Source organism: Thunnus thynnus, chromosome 16, assembly GCF_963924715.1.
Source record: "Thunnus thynnus chromosome 16, fThuThy2.1, whole genome shotgun sequence".
NCBI lineage: Eukaryota > Metazoa > Chordata > Actinopteri > Scombriformes > Scombridae > Thunnus > Thunnus thynnus.
This window is the reverse complement of record NC_089532.1, coordinates 15,140,817-15,160,698: the sequence shown is the minus strand read 5'-3', so window position 1 is coordinate 15,160,698 and position 19,882 is coordinate 15,140,817. Positions and strand designations below refer to the sequence as shown.

At 38.1% G+C, this 19,882-nt stretch overlaps 1 protein-coding gene across 1 annotated transcript; it reads right to left on the bottom strand.

Annotated features, from left to right (window-relative positions):
- Positions 1-318: 318 nt before the first annotated feature.
- Positions 319-4,590, bottom strand: LOC137200234 (cannabinoid receptor type 1B-like). The gene is made up of 2 exons (XM_067614885.1): positions 3,892-4,590; positions 319-3,154 (listed from the first exon to the last, which is right to left on the bottom strand). The coding sequence occupies exon 2, from the start codon at positions 3,076-3,078 to the stop codon at positions 1,654-1,656; it is 1,425 nt and encodes a 474-aa protein (XP_067470986.1). The 5' UTR covers positions 3,079-3,154; positions 3,892-4,590; the 3' UTR covers positions 319-1,653.
- Positions 4,591-19,882: the final 15,292 nt, after the last annotated feature.

Here is a 19,882-nt window from a genome sequence, read left to right as displayed (position 1 = left end):
TTGATGAGCTACAACTCCATTTATGTTGTATTGTTTATGTTAATACTGTAGCACTGAGTTTTACTATGAATGAAAAGTGCGGTGCAAATTAAATGTATTATTATTATTGTTATTTTAATTATTATTTTTATTGTTATTATTTTTCATTCTAATTCATGTTGTGTATACTGTGCCTTTATCTGTCCTGCACTGTGTAGATGTATATAGATATTGTACAGTACATACAGTATATATCCACATAATTTATTTACACTCAAATTATATTTATATCTACATTGGTATTTATACTTCTGTTTATATTCTGCTTTTTTTGCACACGCAGTTTTTATCATATCAATATGCATGCACATAGTCCACCCCACTACACAGAAATGTAAATTACTGTCACTTTTTTACACTGTTATGTTTGTGTTTATGTTTGTTGTTTAATGTTCATGTTTTTTTATTTTAATTTTTTTTTTTTTTTTTACATTTGGACCACATTGAATTCCTTGTACTTGCTACTTGGTGAAGAAACCTGTCTCTGATTCTGAATTATTGGTGATCAAGCCACGTGAAATAGAGACAGTGTTTTTTGTCTCCACAGGAGGGCAGTATTACACAAAAAACGCAGTAAAACTTTCCTTCGATCTAGATCAGTGGTTTATTGACCCGCTAAGGGTCCCATGATAAATGTGTATATATGTATATGTGTATATCAAGTTCAGTAAATAAGCCATAACTGCAGATGCACTGGATTGCTGACATTTCATAGTTTTATTGAAAAAAAGATCACCAGGTATGTTGACAAGTTTATGATAAAAATAGACAAATTTCATAAATTTATTGAACTCATGTCACTGCTTACACACACTGTTATGGGACAACATGGCAGAATGGAAGCTTCACAGGAATCTGGCAGTGTAGCTTCTCACAAAACGCTGTAACTGTTTTATAAGCACATGTAACATTCCCAGGTTACTACAAACTACAGAAGTCTTGATGTGATTGAAAAGACATTCAAAATTCAACATATGACTCACCATTTTGTTTTGCAAAATACATGTTAAAAATATACAATAAATAAATTCAAGTTCAATAACATTGAAATGCCAAACTTCACAATATCATGGTCTTACAAAATCATCAATAGGTGATTTCAAATCACTGATGAGATGCTACTTACAAGCAGTGCGCTGTCACTCAGGACGGACATTTTGCATGAAAGTAGACACAGTTTCACTTGCATTACTGCCACAATATTGCTATGATGTAATGTGAGAAAAAACAGAGAATGCCACCTTTTTTCCACATTAAAGCTGAAATCTGTAACTTTCTGCTTATTCAAACAACAGCAAAGATGACATAGTGTATATTATTATATTTGTTAAGAAATTTGCCAAAATTGGCACTGTGAATCAGACATGTGCAACAAGAGTAAACCCATAAAATTCACAGTTTTTAGAGTTTCATCACACTTCACCATACAGAGGGGTATAATAATATATCAATATTACAGATTTCAGCTTTAAAACAACTAAAATTGTTTGTGTTGTCTGTATCTAAGTTATCTTTTGGCACATTTCACAGTCACAGAGCAGTGCACTACGAGGGTCAGGACTATTCTACAAAATATTTACTTCACAGTTGTACCAGAGCAGGGCAGCCTGTCTTTTAGACGGGGTCTGGTGTAGAAGTCTCAGTCACTCCAGAAACTGTAACCTGGGCAACTTTTACTCTCGTCTTTCCACAGCCGGCTCCATCTTTCCCCGCCGCGCCTGGTGTGCCTCTCACACTCCTGCTATTCCAGTCACTCTCACCGCTGCTGTCCAGCGACTGCGTCGCTCCCCGGCACATGTGGCAGATGTTGAGGAAGGCCCTGCGCAGGTCCTTGCTCCTCATGGCGTAGATCACAGGGTTCACGGTGGAGTTGAGCAGGCAAAGCATGCTGCAAAAGGCAAACACAGTCTTGATGAAGTCATTCACCTTCCCAAAGAGGTCGTAAACCATGATGGCTAAAAGCGGGCCCCAGCAGATGATGAGGGCCACCAGGATCAGAACTAGGGTCTTGGCCAGACGCAGGTCCATCCGGGCCTGCTCAGGCCTCACTGTCTGAACTTTGGTGCCCTCTGCTGTGTAGACAATCACACTCCTCTGGGAAGTGCGGCTCAGCATGCGGACAGCGTGGTGGTGGGACTTCCAGAGAATGAATATGTAGGCATAGATAATGAACAGGACCAAAATACTCGTCATCCCGATCCAGAACATCAGGTACTTCTGGTCGATTAGAGGGAAAATGTCCGAGCAGACAGAGTTGAGACGCTTGCAGTTCCAGCCCAGCAGTGGCAGCAATGAGATAACAATGGAGATGGTCCACATCATACTGAAGGCGATGACCGCTTTGGTCTTTGTGACAATGCGTCTGTATGCCATAGGCCTGTGGATGGAGATGTAGCGGTCAATCGCAGTGAGGAACAGACTGCCCACAGAGGCAGTGAAGGAGGCGATGACCCCAGCCAGCTTGAAGAGGAAAATATTGGGGCTGTCCTTCCTGTGGAGCACGTGGAAGTCCAGGAAGCTGTAGACAAAAATGATGCTGCCTATCAGATCAGCCACAGCCAGGCTGCCTATGAAGTGGTAGGAAGGCCGAGATCGGAGTGTCTGTGAGTGCAGGATCACACACAACACCATGAGGTTCTCCAGCACTGTGAATGTCCCCAGAGTGAGTGCCAAGATAGCAACTGCGAGCTGCTGACCAGGAGTCAGAATCATAAAACACTCCATGTTGTCCACAAGGTCCTCCCCGCACTGTGCCGCCCCTCGGTTCTCCACAGAAGTCCCATTACCCAGCAGAAAGTCTGATATGTTAGTGGGGAAAATGGGAGCAAGGCCACTGTAAATGACCTCCTTATTTCCAGGAATGAGTCCAGGGAATGAGTTACTAATGGAGCCAGAGTAAGGTTTTTCAAAGTGGAACCCGTTCTTGATAAGGCTTGAGTCAACGGAGGGGTCATCATAACTGGCGTCGTTGGAGCCGAGATACTGGACACCTGTTGTTAGCGTGCTCATTGTGGTGCCTGCTATACTGTGCAACCTCATGGCTGGGTAGTGGCTGCAGAGACACTCAGAGGAGAGGTGTGTGGTGTAACAGCATAAGATCCATGCACAAGGACATCTAAAAGAAAAAAAAAACATTTTTTTTTCCACAAAAAATGCGATACGTTACTCAAAAATGAACAAATATAAATAGTTAAATGAATATCTGAATGCATGAAGTAACCAGAGAAAAGATTAATATCTCAACATCTATATTTATCAATGTGAATGTTTTGCCGGGAGATATTTGGGGAATTTGTGCATCAGCCAGCTGACTCCATAGCAGATGCATCCCAGACAATAGTGGGAAACTGAACAGTTGATGACAAACCTGTCCTGCCTCAGGGGAAATCATTGCATTAAGTATGTAGGACAGCCAGGCTTTCTTATTAATTAAAGGAGGTCATTAAGCATTAAGCTGTTTTTTTTTTCAATAATCATTGGATTAATGAGGTATCAAGGGAGGAAAAAAAGACAAAGAGTGCACATATCTGTCCAATGAACCATTTCCATTTTAATGCCAGTAATGATGACATTAATTATTAACAGTTAAGTTTACATGAAGGTTTTGGAATACGATATTTTTTTTGTAGAGAAAACATGACTTGACGTTTAAGTTTGAGAGACTATAATCTTTCATGATGTCTCTGTAGGCAAGCCTGTTTGAATCAAAGCTTTAGGCGCTGTTTGGACCATTATACGCAAATCAGCTACGAATAAATAAATTCATAAAACACAAAAATTAAAATAGAAATACAAATATTACGAAGATAAAATAAAATATATTGGAAAAATAAAATAAAAGCAAAAACGTACCTTGATTTTCTCAGCACAAACAACCCCGCTCCATGACGCAAAATACTAAACTGGGAGTAAACCAGTCTGTCGTCACTCTCCTCATCAATCAACAGTTACAGCAACTCTCAAAAAAAGGGGGGGAAAAAAACTGGAGGCTAGAGTGAAATCACAATAGTTGTTTTGGTGTTTTGTCGGGGGAATTATCCCGTGTTGGCTTCCCAGATACTGTCAATATCAAATACAGTAAAGACAGGCAGCGGGTGGAGTGTGTGTGTTTGTGGGAGCGGGCGGTTATATGGCTCTGCTTTGTGCGCTCGGTCACGTGGTCTGAGGTGTTGCGCGCAGCATCCACACCTATTTATTGAGGAACAAAACAGCTGCTGCAGGCAAGATGTGAAAACCAGCCTTAACCCGTATGTTTATTTGAGATTAGCTGTACTTCCTCTTTGTTTGCTCTTTTTTCCCGACCTCATTAAACCCAATATATAAATTATTGAAGTGGTAACACATCCCTTTGACACAAAACACAGAAATGACAGTAAGCATTGTTTTTGCACTAAATAAGGAGATATTGCATGTTTTGTATGTTATATGGGTTATGCATGAACACATATACTATATATACATTTTGTTTGCCAAAAAAGTCATTAAGAGATAAATAAATGAACTGTATGTTATCCTACACAGTGACATTATTAATGTTTTGGGTCAGTTAGACCGCAGAGAGGTCTGTGTTATAAAACTCCAATAAGAAAAATGTAAATTATTTGTTGTGTAAAAATTACTGTCAATACCAATCACAGATTGAGAGCATATGAAAATATATTGTATTTAGTCATGTTTTGAGACTCTGAGACCCCAAACAATAGGCCTATATTAAAATATCATTTTCTGCAGTGATTCAAAATCATGTCCATAAGAAATTTTTATAAAATTAGGAAAACTCATTAAATATCAAGGTGATGAGCTGTTCTGTATAGCGTCTCCATGATCCCAAATAGAACATAAGGGTGAAATGAAAACAATTACATTGATAATCTTACAATAAATTCAGATTATCAATATCATACAAATATGCAGGAGATGAGAAACAATGAAACCCACTTGGAATATTTGTCACAGTAATCTCATGCTGACAATTAAAGAAAAAAGACACCATAAAGGGAGATGGTATAATTTTATGTGCTACCAAGTCCATTCTGAATAGTCTGCACTAGTTATCTATTTATGAACTGCAACTGGGGTCACATACGCACACTATTAAGAGTCCTTTTCCTGTCCTGCGCAGCTGCGTAATTATTTCCACTATGCACTCCCAGCAGAGCTATCTCCCAAATTACATGTATCTTGTTGTGGAAAATACATGACATTTGGCGATGCAACATCATGGGAAAACAATGAAAGGCACTGCACATGATGCCACAGCCTCCAGTTTTGGCAGAACAGAAGAGGCTGAGGAGTCATCCAAGTAATTACTGAACACTTGTTATGCTGTGCTCGAAGCAGATTCAAGCAGCCATTGATCACTTGTGGCAGAACAGTATATCCAATATGTCCTTTTCATGAGGATAGTTTACACAGACAGTGTGAGTGAAACATCTTATTAATGACTGGCGATTGTGGAATTCATCTGCAATTAATTCTGATATATGCTAAATGACTTCTGTTTCATTGCTTACTGGTGTCTTCTTTTCCATCAGGATAAAGTTTTAACGTGGTTTTGGGGCTAAAAGTGGCATTTATGGTCTTTCAAATCAGGGGGTGGGTGGGATGGGGGTTGGTGGGCTGGGGGGATGGGGGGGTGGCAGAATATTGCAATCAACATCCATCATAATAATTATCGTCATTATTTCAGTGTCATGAGGGAGGGAGGGAGATATTTTAAAGACAAAGCTGTCTGTGATGACAAAAGGCCTGTGTGCAACAGCGACTTGTAGAAGTTCCATTTTTCTAAATCTACTTCCACCACGTGGGCGGCGCAGTTATGGGAGGAAGCTGCTATTGTTTCACATCCATCTTCTTCGATGGTGAATATGGCAAGTGATTAGAGTGATTGATTTTAGCAGGATTCCTCTTGAAAAGCACCATAATGCATCTCATTTAATATTGATCCTCCCCCATTTACAGTCAATTGTTATTTGAGTGGTTGCCTACATTATGAAATCATTACTTTCAGTCCACACAGGCTCAAGTCCTCCAAAATCGGCTTCACATACACATCCAAGCACTTACATGCAAAGCCATGTGAATTAAATTATATTTCTATCATATTTTTTCACGCTGTTGCGCATCCACAAGATCATTCTGAGGGACAAGTTTACTTATTTGGTGAAAAATCAGAAAGCCAGAGGCATTTTTGGGCTTGAAATATAATGGTTACACACACAGCGTGTTAGCAGACAAGACTCTAAAGCAGGCGGTCTGTCTCTGATGTGTTTGTGTGGAGCGGCTGGAAGATGGGAGAGTGTGGGGAGGGGTGGAGAGAGGGCGAGTGAGGAGGAAAAGATGCATAAATAGAGAAGGGGAGGAGGCTGTGACTGAACACTGACAGCTCTTAACTGTTTCCTAATTTGCCACTTCTATATTCTGTTAATCCCCAGCTGGAGACACTTAATATTGTAGCCGAGGTGGCACCACAGAATGAGTTCATTTTGTTCAAGAACAAAAAGCCCAAATGTTTATGAAATGTATTCATTATTATTTTATTCACCAACAGATTCTCCATATCATCCACAGAAGAGTCATATGCATCATTACCTATCACCCATCTGCCTTCTCATTATTCACTTCATCAAGCAACTACGTGTATCAATCTGGCTTCATTAGGCAAATCAAAGGTGTTTGTTGTTCCATTTTTCAAAGATTTTTAATTGATCACACAGCTCCACACATAGGAAACTACATCAGGGAAATAAACAGGGGCAAGTAAAAGTGAAATCCGCTGCGGAAGTTCCCTGCCATGTTTGTCTCGTTTATCAGATTTTCTGCAGGGACAAGATCTTCCTCGCAGGGAGCAACAGCACAGCAGAAAGGATGAAAAGTTGTGTCTTGATACCTTCTGTGACTGAATTTTCTCTGTGTATAAAAAAAAGATCAGATGTGTCAACTAAAAACAGTAAAAAATATGATAAAAAAGAAATAAATAGGAATTCTTGCACTTTTATTTGTGCTAAACATTTAAAGCAATATGTTCAGTTGCATGAATTTCCGTTGCAGAAACGGTGGATTTTCTTGCTACAAAACAGACATACTAACAGCATAATGGTCAGTGGGTAGAATCTCCTTCATGCACCATTTAGTCATATAAAGATTTCTTTTTTCTGTCTCGTCAGAACACAGTGGTAATCACAAAGACTTAGCAGGTGGTTCAGTGAATGCTCACTTTGTGCAAGCACCATGCAAATGAACGCTACAGGCACAGATGAATTACTCAGGCAGCAATGCAGAGCTTCAAATCACAGCTCTGTTGAACTGTTTCACTGCGTTATCCCTCATGGTTTTGAGGATGAAGAGCGAATCAGTGATGAAGAATACCTACAGTAGTAGCCCTGCGGCATTAGATGAGATCTGTATGCATGTGTCACCTTCCTGACTGAGGATACACTCAGGAGATGTTCATGAAACTTCACTCCCTGCACAGCCAGAGAAGCAAGAGCTTAATCCAAACTCGTCTTGCTATGTCACTGGCTGATTCACAGCCAAAGAATAATTCATTTGCCCCACACCCAGCCGCAGAGCTTCAGAGACTGACGAGAAACCCAAATGCACTTGACTGCCATAACACCAACAGTCACTTTACCTGTAATCACATGGCCCGTTTCTGTCATGATGAAGAGGAGATGTGAAATTGAATTTATTTTTAAATATCCACCTCCTCGTTTTTCCAGTACTGATTTTCTATTAAATACACGTTTATTTTTAAAGTCTTACTTTTATGCAAACACTCAGTGTTTGTCATGCTGAAACATTTGTGGTGGAATATGTCTAAAAACCCTTTGAAAATTACAGAATTTACAATTTTATAAAGGAACTTTTTGAGGCTTTAGTTCCTTCACCACAAAGATTATGGTCACGATAGTTTGTTTAGAAACAACTCCAAAGACTAAAAACAGCAATCATGTTCTCAGTCTCAGGAGAGTAGTTCTTTGTACTGCAAATGCCACTGTGCATGCTCTTCCCAGTGTTTCACTAGCTTGTTGTGCTACATATCAAAACCTCTTGATATTGTACTAAAGTTCTTTGAGAAATTTATAATGTAGTACAAAGTCAAGAGGTTGTGACATGTAGCACATGAGGTATCTGCCATACAAAGAACTACTCTCCTGAGACTGAAAACGTGATTGCTGTTATTAGTCTTTGGAGCTGTTTCTTAACAAATTAATGTGACCTAAAAAGGAACATGTCACCCAGTGAAGCGGTGTGGCTCACTTACGTGTTTTAAAGAGTTTTTAGGAAAGAGGAATAAGTTATATCAGGCTTTGGATACACACACAATACTTAATAGTAGGATGAGTACATTGTTGGTTTGGCTCTGCACATGAGATTTATTGACAATAAGAAAAATATAGAAAATCAACAGCCATATCCTTTAATTAGTCAGTGTGTTGCCTCATTAAAATGAAGAAACACAGTAAAGTACTCACAAAATACTGAATGAGGAAGTTTAGAGAGTGGTCACTTTGTAAAAGTCTAAGATATAATTATCCAACAATCATGAAACAATCAAATTGATTACAGATAAAGATTTACTGTACAAAATAAAGATACATATTTCTGTGAGTTGCAAAGGCTATTCGAACAAGGTATCTTATTTTAAAAACTGCAAAATAGCTAAAAACAGCTGTTAAATAAACATGATGTATTAAATAATGACACAATTTCAATATTTGGATTTGGATTGTTGGAGAAAAAGTAGCAGCTCTTCAACAATGAACTTAAATAATAATGATCAAATACAAAAAATGATTACAGTACTTGAGTAAATGTATGTAGAGACTTTCCACCACTGTTGCTTGTAATGTGCATCACAGCATGAGCTTGATTCCTACCTCACACATCCATGAATACATTTCCTACCCACCGCAGTATCAATTTTCATTCCGCTCACTCCATCATGTTTATTCACCCATTACTGGCAAATGCATCCAGCAAACAATTTCAGAGTGCTCTCACATCCTGCGAGAGTTCTTTCATCACAGGGATGTTTCAGCTTTATCACAAGATGAAGAGACTCCGCCACAAATTAGCTGACATTAAAGAACAAAGAGTTTAAAATTACTTTGGTTTCATGTGTTTCTTGGTTAGTGGAGAGGTGAAACTTTTATAATCATTTATTTATTTAAATTTCTTTGGCTGCTTTCAGTGCAATGAGGAATTTAAATGCTACATTGTCTTGTTAAAGATAAACATAAAGACGGTGCAAAATACACCTGGTGCGAGTGTATTTGTTTGCATATTGGGGAACAAAATAATAATTCAAGTGCAGAACAGACTGTCCAGCCCATCAGTCTATTGTGGTGAGCAGTAATGAGCAGCTTGTGGCAGCCTGACTTAGTTGGTCTTTCTTGATGGAGGTTGGCAAGTGTTTTGTCATCAATTGCACATGAAGCATTAGTATTGTATGTTGGTCATGTGGGTTGTGTGTGAAGTCATCAGCGTGGGGTGAGAACAAAACCAAGATTGACTCATGGAAGAGAAAAAAAAAAACCATCTGATGCTAATAAAAGTTTCTTTTATCTCCACAAAAATGTTATTTTCCCTTGAAATCCCCCCATAAATATATGCATTTTCGATTTTTTTGTGTGCAATCAATTGTGAAAAGATCCTTAAATCCAATGATCTATGAATATTTCATGCAAGCTCGTTCCTCCAGGATGGCAATACACACTTACAGCAAGCCACAGGAGGTTGAATAAAGTATCAGGTCATGAAGATAATATCATATATACTATATGCCAAGACCCACTTTAGAAAAAGGTTAGGGTCAAAAATGAACATTAGTGGCGGATGACATTTTAACCGCTGTGAGGCCAAAGGTAACGTTCCAAAATCAAGCTGGTGGTGTCAAACAGTGAGTCGTATCCTCGGAGTTAAATCGAGTATCTGGTTCACTATCACAGAAAAAACACAACTGCAGGGATTCTTACTGGTGATTTGTTTTGTGGTGTGTAAATTATGTGAGCTTGTGGTCTTTAAACTAGAATAAACGTCTGTAAAACATAAATCGTAGTCCAATGTGTACATTACAATATTTGGGGTAATACTTAATTTTACAGTCCTTTTTTTGCTAATAGAGGAAGAACTTTTCCACTTAAGCACAAAACTTTATATGAATGCTGATTACAAATCTGACATTTTTGAATGTTAAGCTGACCTGCTATGTACTGAGTAAAAGACTCTATGCTATGCTAGCTCAGCATTTAATTGAAAGTATACCAGTTGAACATTCTCTATTTCACCTAAAATTTATTGCAAGTTGCATACAAGTAGTTCTTTCCAGGAAATTATCACTAAAAATAAAGCATCACGCAATTTTTGTAAATCAATTTTCACAAGTAAACAAAGGAGGAGGGTTTTCTCTCAATTCAAAATCCATATTCATGTGAATACTTTATTATGTCTTGATTTATTGCAGTGGGACCCTTGAGGGTCTGGCTGACCCACACAGAGTGCTGGTTTTATGATTGCTCATTGTGATGTCTGAAGGCATTTTTCATTTTCCACACATCCTGGACGACTTGCAGGGTCAAAACTTGGACATGAGTTGATACTAACCAAAATATATCTGTGTACATCAGTAAAGCAAATAATAGCACACAAAGACAGATTTGATTATAATCCTTTTCAGGTGGGGCTCATATCTCCCCCTCCAAAAGTAATCACAGCCGCCTGGGCTGGAAAATAGATCGATGGCTTACAGAGCATAAACAACTCTGCTGGCAGCCTGCCGCCAGCTATCATGTTGAACTTGGCGAACGGAGACGATTCCTTACACCTACAACCCCCCACTTCTCATCACTTCACAGCTTGTGGCCTAATTGACTTTAGACTGACACATACAGTATGTGGACTAAACTTCAATAATCTGTGAATATTACTGAGAGAGACAGCGCTATGTTACAGTACATCAGTACACAATCAAAAAGTGAAGAAATAACTTTAGTACATGTCTGAGAAATCATGTTTTACATTTGAACCTTTTTAATATTAATCTGTGGTTCCATCTTGTCACTTGTATGAGACGCCTCACAGATGCAATTCCAATGGAATTCATATTTTTCAAGCTACTTTAAAACTTCCATTTTCCTTCCTTTGACAGATTTGTTTTCCACTGCTCTGCTTGCATTGCTGTATATATTTATTTCTTATCCAACTCTCAGGTAATAACACTAGGTGCCGTGCAGAAAGCTATTCGTTTTGTGTCTAGACAAGAACAATTATCAATTTCATTTCTGAGTTACAAGCTAGGGAGAAATATAAAGGCTGCACTGTGTCTTTGTTAGCATTTCAGGCACATCACCATGGAGACTCTGCTGCATCACAACTGCACAAGGTCACCTGTTTTACACTGGCATGGTTTTGTGTGTTTGTGTGTGTGTGTGTGTGTGTGTGTGTTTGCGTGTTTAACTCTGCAGAGACTCTGAGACAGCACAAAAGAAGTAATCAGTTTGATCATAGCGCATTTGAAAAACTGTGGATGAATGTCTTGAGTTTGGTTGGGCTTTATGCTTGTTCTCCCATGTCAAGATTGTTGTGATCCTTCATGTCAGATTGCTTTTTCTTTGCTTATTGATTGTGTGTGCCAGTTGGTCTGTTGTACACACACCTTCTCCTACCTTCCTTAAGCTTCATGCAAACGCCTCAGATTCACAGATGAAATCATTTCACATCATTATGACACCATGTGAATCATCTATAATGGAACAGCTTTTGGTCTGTGTTTATTTTCATAAGCTGGTTCCCCTCCATTTTTCTTGCATTATTTGTTTGCATGTGTTTATATCTCTGCCACTCCAGAGTTTAAATCCTTTACACAGTATTTTTTAGGGCTGAATAAAAGTGAGTGACTTAATTATTATGTTTGTATTTGATTGCGTGCTGACTCACTGCTTGAAACATTTGCTCAGATAGATAATCATCCTGTTCCAGTGTGAACGTCTTTGAAAAATGGTTAATATTTGTATTTTTCTCCATTTCAGATGACATTTACAATTGCTTTTTGTCAAAAATTACAACACAAATACATATTTTGTAGATAACATTTTTTGTAATGAAGAACAATATTTAATATTTCACTTCTGTTGCACTATTGCATCACTACCATGAAGGCCTAAACCTTACATGGGGACACTTTATAACAAGGGTAGGCCTATAATGTAGGCCTATGTTTAGGTAATGCATATCTGATGCATGGTGCATGAATTAATTCATGTGTCATAAATTTCTGTCTGTTGCTCACCATTAACAAATGATAAAGTCATTTTTGAGTTCATTAGTGAATAGTGAACACTTCACTGACATTCAGTTAATGACTGACTGAATTTACAGTCAGTTCATACATCAATTTATATGTCAATAAAATATCTGGAATCCAATTACATAGAAAAAGGACCTTTCAGACACATGCATCTCATAGAAATATGAAACTGCCAATATTAACTACTGATTCAGAATGAATATGATTTTTTTTTCTTTTTCTTCATCAAACTGGTGGTCAGATATGCAAACATCTACATGTTGCTACATTATCTTACGTTTAATCTTACCTCTATATATTTTTTTATCCTTTACAGTGTCAATATTCCCATTTTGTTCTGCAAAACCATACCATACAGCTCCATCTTTCATAACCTTGTTCCATATCCACTTTTTTATCCACTTACATTGTTTAACTTCACTTTTGCTCCTAGTTTTTCAATTTTTTCTACATTTGCTCTTTATATTGTTCCCTCTTCAGAAAAGTTCTTGTATTTTATTATTATTTGCACAATGCTGAATGGAGATGGTAAAAGTATTTCACCGTACAAGGTGTAGTGACGAATAAATCTTTAAATGCAGTGTAGTCATGTACGATCTGCAGGTTCACAGGTTTGCTTATGGCTCTTTCAGCAATGTTAGGACACATGTTATATCAGTTTTGGCTCATCAGTTTAACCCAGTTTGGGGTTCACAAAGGTTCAACCCTCATCAGTCATTCTCAAATACATGTTCATGGATGAGGCCAAAGGTCATGACCACCAGAGTCAGGAGTTCATTGTTGAGTTTTGATTGATTAATGGTGTGTCACGCAACAGCACCTGTTCCCACAAAGAAATCAGCATATTACATATTTGTTTTCAGATTATTCTCAAATTCAGATTCACTGAATGCGAGGCTTTCTGAGCATCATGATGACAATCTCAGATTGGTTTGCCAAGTGTGTGTGTGTGTGTGTTAATGTTTAAGAGAGTTAGTGTCTGTGGCGTCAGAGAAGGTGTGTCAATTATTTCTTTGATGTATGAGCTCTGGGAGTTTGGGGTGGACCATCTAATATTACGTTATTATAGCCAACAGGTTTTAGGCTTTAATCATCAGAAAATGGAATTCATGTGAAGTCGTAATGCATGCTGTTAAATGTATTAGCAGTGATTTATTTTTCATCTCATCTTTCAGGTGTCGTTACTGACCAAACTGCTTTTGCTCTAGAAAGTGAACATTAACACTCTTCTTTACAATAATGTATAGTATGTCTTCAATTTTCTTGAAATATCAAAAGCAAAATAGTTTAATCTGAAAGTTCCCTTATCGTCCAATTTTGAATAGGATCAAAGGCCATATACCTCTTACAACTTAAGAAAAACCTGATGTTATTATTTATGTATTAATTTACTTTCTGGTGTAAGTGGGAAATGTGACTTTGCATTCTACCTCTGCTAACATAAAACAATGCTTCTATTTGATTGTTTGTTTGTTTGCTTTATGTATGTTTTTTTTGGCAGCAAAATACAAACCTATGCCAACAGAATGACGAAAAAGGATGGCACCTTTCTTCCAGTCTGAAAATAAAAGGCATTGTCGCTGCTGCACGCACACAAAGACCCCAACAGATCAGGGGTGGTGTTGAGAAGAGATAAATACGGGGGGAGTTGGAAATGTAGAAGCAGGAGGTTAGATGTAAGGATTGAATGAAAGCTGGAGTTTGATAGTATGACTGTTTTCTCTCCCTTGAAGCTTAAAGCAAAAAAGAGAAAATAAGCAACGTGGTTTAAAAACATCCTAAAGCATCCTAAAAATGTTAAAATGCAGGCAATTTTCTGAATAACACGCCTCACAAGGCTGTTCTTTCTGCACGGTGGGACGAACATGATTTTGCTTTTCTACAAGCCTTACCAGAGATACTTTGAATGTGATGTTTATCCTAAAGTTGGTGGTGCTAGAAGAAAAGACACTAGGATTGTTAAAATCTGAAGGGCTCATCCTCTTGGGAGCATGAATATGCTTAATAAATGGTCATCTGCCATTTATATTGTGACATACTGTATGCAAAGTTGATATTTTGACTGAAAGTGCTGCTAGAAGAAAGCTAATAGGAAGTCCTGGTGTGACGAACGTGATCAGTATATTTTGTGGCAATCTGCCCACTCGATGTTGAAATTATGATACTTGTGTACAAGTGAAAACTTTGACTTGTTAGAGTTGGTAGAAGAGAAGACACTGGGTCAACATTATTAGGAATCATCTCCTGGAATCAATAAATAATGATCAACTGACTAACTGATCTTGCCATCTTTAGGTTCTGCTGCTATGGCATTAGATTTACATTTATATTTACTGTCTATAAATGAAAAATTATGATTTGAAAAAATGATTTTGAAATCTCATGGTGGCCCTTGTAGAAAGCCAATAAAATTATGAAAAAAAAAGAAAATAGAGCAACTGGTAATGACCAAAACTTTGGTCAGGGGTGATATTTAACCTGAAAGGGAGAGGGATCATCCTCTGATTAATAATACTTATAATAAGTTTCATGACATATGAGACTTATATATACTTATGATACTTAAAATTAATATTTTTCCTGAGAACCTGACTAGCAGCTGTACAGGTACAGTGCTGTGAACCACAGTACTGGACAAACGGATGGATAGACCAATCGATGCCACAGTAATAGTAGACCAGTGACATGCAAGATTTGTATTTAATGTCCATTTAAGAAAATAAAGAATACAAAAGCTTTCCAGTTACTGCCTACACACATTAACACAAAACATATGCATCACAACAATAAAAGATGGGTAGGATGCATGCTGGATCCTTCCTCTCTGCAGTTCTTTTCTGACCTTGCACACTTTCATGTTCAATAAAGGAAAAGTACTTACAGAACAAAACAGAGATGAAGAAAATAGACTAGCAGAGAGGACATAACAAAAGAATGTTCTGCACACATTTCTATGATCTTGTCACGGGAAGATAAACGAGCCAAGCTCAACATCACAACCACACATCTGTTGGTGAAAAATAGATACAAAGCTTTTGTCTTTTCTTTTTTTAATCAAGCTGTTATTAAGCTATTTTTTTGGGAGTAATCACTGATTACCCGAAAACAGGAAACACTTTTGCAATAGGCTCTGCATATGACACTGCTGCTTCCCATTTTAATCAGGCTGCGAACGGCATCCTGTGGTGTCTTCACATCCTGTATGATGACTGTCTGATTATTAAAGTGTGAGTGGTATGATAGTAATCAAATGGCTGTTGAGTGAGTCTTTGTGTAAATTACAGCTACAGTAACGTGTATCTTAATTAAAGTGCCACATGTAATCTATAGCACTTTGAAACAGCATTATTTAACATTTAAAACCATTATTATTATTATATATACTATATATCATCTAGATATTCAGTTGTATGTATGTGAGGGCATTTATTTACAGTTACTTATTGAATATCAATACCAGTGGTGTAGAGTGCATGCTAACATTGTTCTATCTGATAAACAGTGTTGAATCATATTGTCTGAGTAAACAACAGGCTGTGCAATAATAATTAGATTCATTTCTCTGCTGAAACACCATCTCACTCAAACAGGCCAGAGTGTGTTTAATGCCATCAAAAAATAAGATAAAAAAAATGGAAAATTTTATGAGAAGGATTAGCCTGTGACAGTATCTTCTACAAAATCTAATTAGACAAAAGCAATTTCATGTGCGAACATTATCTGTCTTAAGTAAGTGTGTAATTCATGCATGGAAAGACTTTCACTTCTCAGCCTTGAAAATGTGACCTCTGGGCCTGCAGGCAGCATAGTAGACAGACATGAGCAAAGCTTAACCGAAGATTTGTGGAGCGAAATTAATTTAATTTCTTTTTAACAATCCCCCAGTCACACCACTGAGGCAGCAGAAGATCCAGATCAAGATGCCCATGACATGTATTGTTAATGTCAGAGAGGATCTTCTTACAGTGAGTTAAGTCTCAGATATCAGCCCTGCATGATATCATTATCAGGATCAGCCATCACTGACTCATTTACAGGAATAGTTTGACATTTTGGGTAAAACGCTTATCCGCTTTCTTCTTCAGTTTCAGTAAATGAGAAGATCAATATAACTCTCATGTCTATACGGTAAATATAAAGCTACATCCCGTCGTTGGCTAGCTTAGCTTAGCACAAAGACTGGAAACAAAGGGAAACTGTTAGTTCTAAAGCTCATTAATTAACACTCTATACAGTATCTTGGTTGTTTAATCTGGATCTGGATCTTGTGACCTGTTTGCTGTTTCCCTGTTTCCAGTTTGTGCTGAGCTAAGCTAACCAGCTGCTAGCAAGGCTGGGTTAAAACTGGGCAAAGTGGGCGACTGCCCCAGGGTAGAATTCAGTTTTTTGCATAAAGCTTCAGGCTTGGTTTTTAGTATTTTCAAATGTAATTTAATAAGAAAATTATCTCTCTCTTCTCACTGACTCTCTGCCAATCATCTGAGACGATGCGTGTCATGTGCTGCAAGTTGACATGCCGTGCCCAGCGGGAAGATAAACAGAGTGCAGTGAATGCATTAACATTAGCCTAGCAAGCTAGCGGTCAGTGATGGCTGAAATAAAGCAAAAACTTACAAAAGGGGACCCTCTTAAAATACCAAATGATTTGTGAATTCCTCACAAGAATATTAATATTAACAAAAATTTTGCCACGGTTTGGGTTTGGGTTCGAGTCTCAAATTCTGTGGGACCAGGCGGATTCTATCAGGTTGGGTCTGAAAGGTACGGGTACAGGCCAGGTTTGGGTCTTTGTTTTAGGCCTGTGCAGAACTCTAGCACATGGCCCCAAAACCTCCAGGTTCACGGATCAGTTAGCATTACCTGTATAACCTTTATAGCTTTATTATCTGATGTTTTTAATGAGTCTTGTAATTGCTTTTAATAATTCTTTGTTGATTGTGGTTGTCTGGCCTGTTTTGAAGAAGGCCACGGTGTCAAAGACCTCAGTTATTTCAGATGATTTTTTGTTTACAAGGTGCATACTCCTTAATTAATTTGTGTTTAATTAAATTGGCACAAAACCTGTATAATTCATACTGCACAGAGAGGGCAAAGAAAGAGAGGTTAATAGGGGCCCAGCAGCTCATTTTTGCCCAGAGGCCCCTCAGCTGGTTAATCCAGCCCTGGCTGCTGGATAGCTTCATATTTACCATACATACTTAAAAGTGGTATCAATCTTCTCATCTCAGCATGCAAATAATATTTAGTAATAATGTCAAACTATTCCTTTGAACCTACACTATTTCATATGTGAGATGATTTCTTGAAAAGACTAAAACGCTGCAAGAGGGCATGCATCAAAACTGGTTTCATGTAGCCAGGGGACAAAACAACCATCACAACACACACACACCACTGTGTCTCTTGTAGTACAATAAATCCAGTTGTGTCAGCTGGGGTGCAATTTTTGAATGCTTAAACATTATTCATGCACAACAGGTCACAAGAGTCTGAAAGGAATATTAAGTATGATCATTATTCAGGAGTAGCTATGAATCCAAGAGAGCCGTGGCAATCACATTAGCCGATAAACACAGAGGACAAGGACAACGCCTACGAGTTCCCGTGGGAGAGCTTCCAATTAACACTCAAGCTTTCTCCCTGACATGTTAGATGTCTCAAGAATGTGAAGAGATGGAGAGACACAGAGAGCACTCGGGCATAGAGAGGGAGTGCATTGTTTTTTAAATGTATACGTATCGTATGTGAATTTAGGTTTAGGTAGAAAAATGAACGCACCGAAGACACTGAATTTCATATTTTCTTATTTACATGGTCTGGTTAACCTTTTTTATTATTTCCCAAGTGTCCTTTTTGTTGTTGTTGTTATTATTGTTTTGTTTTTTTTGCACTTTTAGTTTCGCAAGCACTGTAGTCAGCCAGTCAGTCTGTCCACCACTTCAGTCCAGAATAGACTGTATATAAAGAGGGACATAGCGAGTTGTGAAGTCACCCATTGCTTTGCATTGGAGCCATTTTGAAGCCCAGAGTTACTGTTTATAGTCAGCGACATCTTTGACGTTTGGAGCCAGGACCTTCCAAATGAGGAGTGCAGGGTGTTTCCTTTCACACTCTGGAAACACGCCCCGCTACCTCAGACCGAAGTGAACACTAACTTACTGGGAACATTGAGCAGTGCACATTAGGGGCTACCATTAGTGTAGCTAAATTGTGCTAACAGGGCAGGTATTGTAATAAAGTGACATTAAACCTATTGAAATATTGCACCAATAGTCCGACTCAATGTGAGTCCCGGGGTGAGAGCAGCCACTGAGCCAACTGTCAATCACAGCTGTCAATCAACACCCACATGGCAGACATCAAAGCTACAAGTCTTCAAATCTTATTAATGGAGCAAAAATTTCCAAAATGACCAGCAGCACAATTATTAGAGGACCATAGTGATTTGTTGAAAAAAAATAATTGACTTAGTTTTTATAGGGAGAAGAACTCTTTGAAGGGGAGTCTAATGGAGTCAGGGATTTTTGGAGCCAACATCTAGCGGCAGTTGGTGGCATTGCACTTTAAAACACTTCCGAATTGGTTTTAACCTCAAGCTGTGGTAGTTCAGTTGCCGATTGGTCCAGGCTGAAATATCTCAAAAACTATTTCATGGATTGTCATGAAATTTAAAAGAGGCATTCATGGTGTGCAGATGAGGAATCCTAATGTATGTCGTGGTCCCTTAAATTTTCCTCTAGTGCCACCAACAAGTCAAGATGTGTACTCATCTAGTGAAACCTATCAACATCCTTTTTCTCCTGCGCCACCATGAGGTTCAGATCGTGTATTTTGGTTTTGAGTCTTGACAGCTATTGGATGGATTGTCATGAAATGTCTTGCAAATATTCATGTCTCCCTCAGTAACATCAACATGTTAGCATTCTTATTCTCATTCTTCAGTGTACAGTACACATCCACCACAATTTTTTTTACACAAAGTATAAGCTACAATTTGTAACAACAGCAAAATACACATGATTCAAAAGGAACAGGGGAAAGAAAAATCTTATATTATCTGTAAACTTTTCGAAATAATAACATAAATGGTCTAGGTGGTCAGCCAGTACTTTCAACAATCATTGAAGACACGTGCACACATAAAAACACTCATACACAACCAAAGACAGAAGACTTAACATTAACATTACCCATTTGGTTCATAGTGTCCAAATATTTGGTCTTAGCAAGCTGACTTTAGCATTTAGTTTAAAACACCAGCACTAAGAGCCTATACAGCCTCACAGAGCCGCTGGCATAGCTGTAGGCTGCTAGACTTGTTACTCTGTAAACAAACACAGGCAATCTCATTATTTCTGTTACTGATATTAGTCTATATAAAGGCTGGATTTTTTTTTGTTGCTCATATTGTGAGCAAGTGTAACACTGATATATTTTACAATAAAAAAAAGGATGATAAATTATACTTTTAGTTTTGTCTACACCTGTTAAAAAGCTGCTCAGTGTGCAAGCTCTTCTTTATCTGCCTGTATC

Bases quoted from the DNA above. Each gene is read 5' to 3' on its own strand.
- LOC137200234 (XM_067614885.1), bottom strand. From the start codon at position 3,078: ATGAGGTTGCACAGTATAGCAGGCACCACAATGAGCACGCTAACAACA.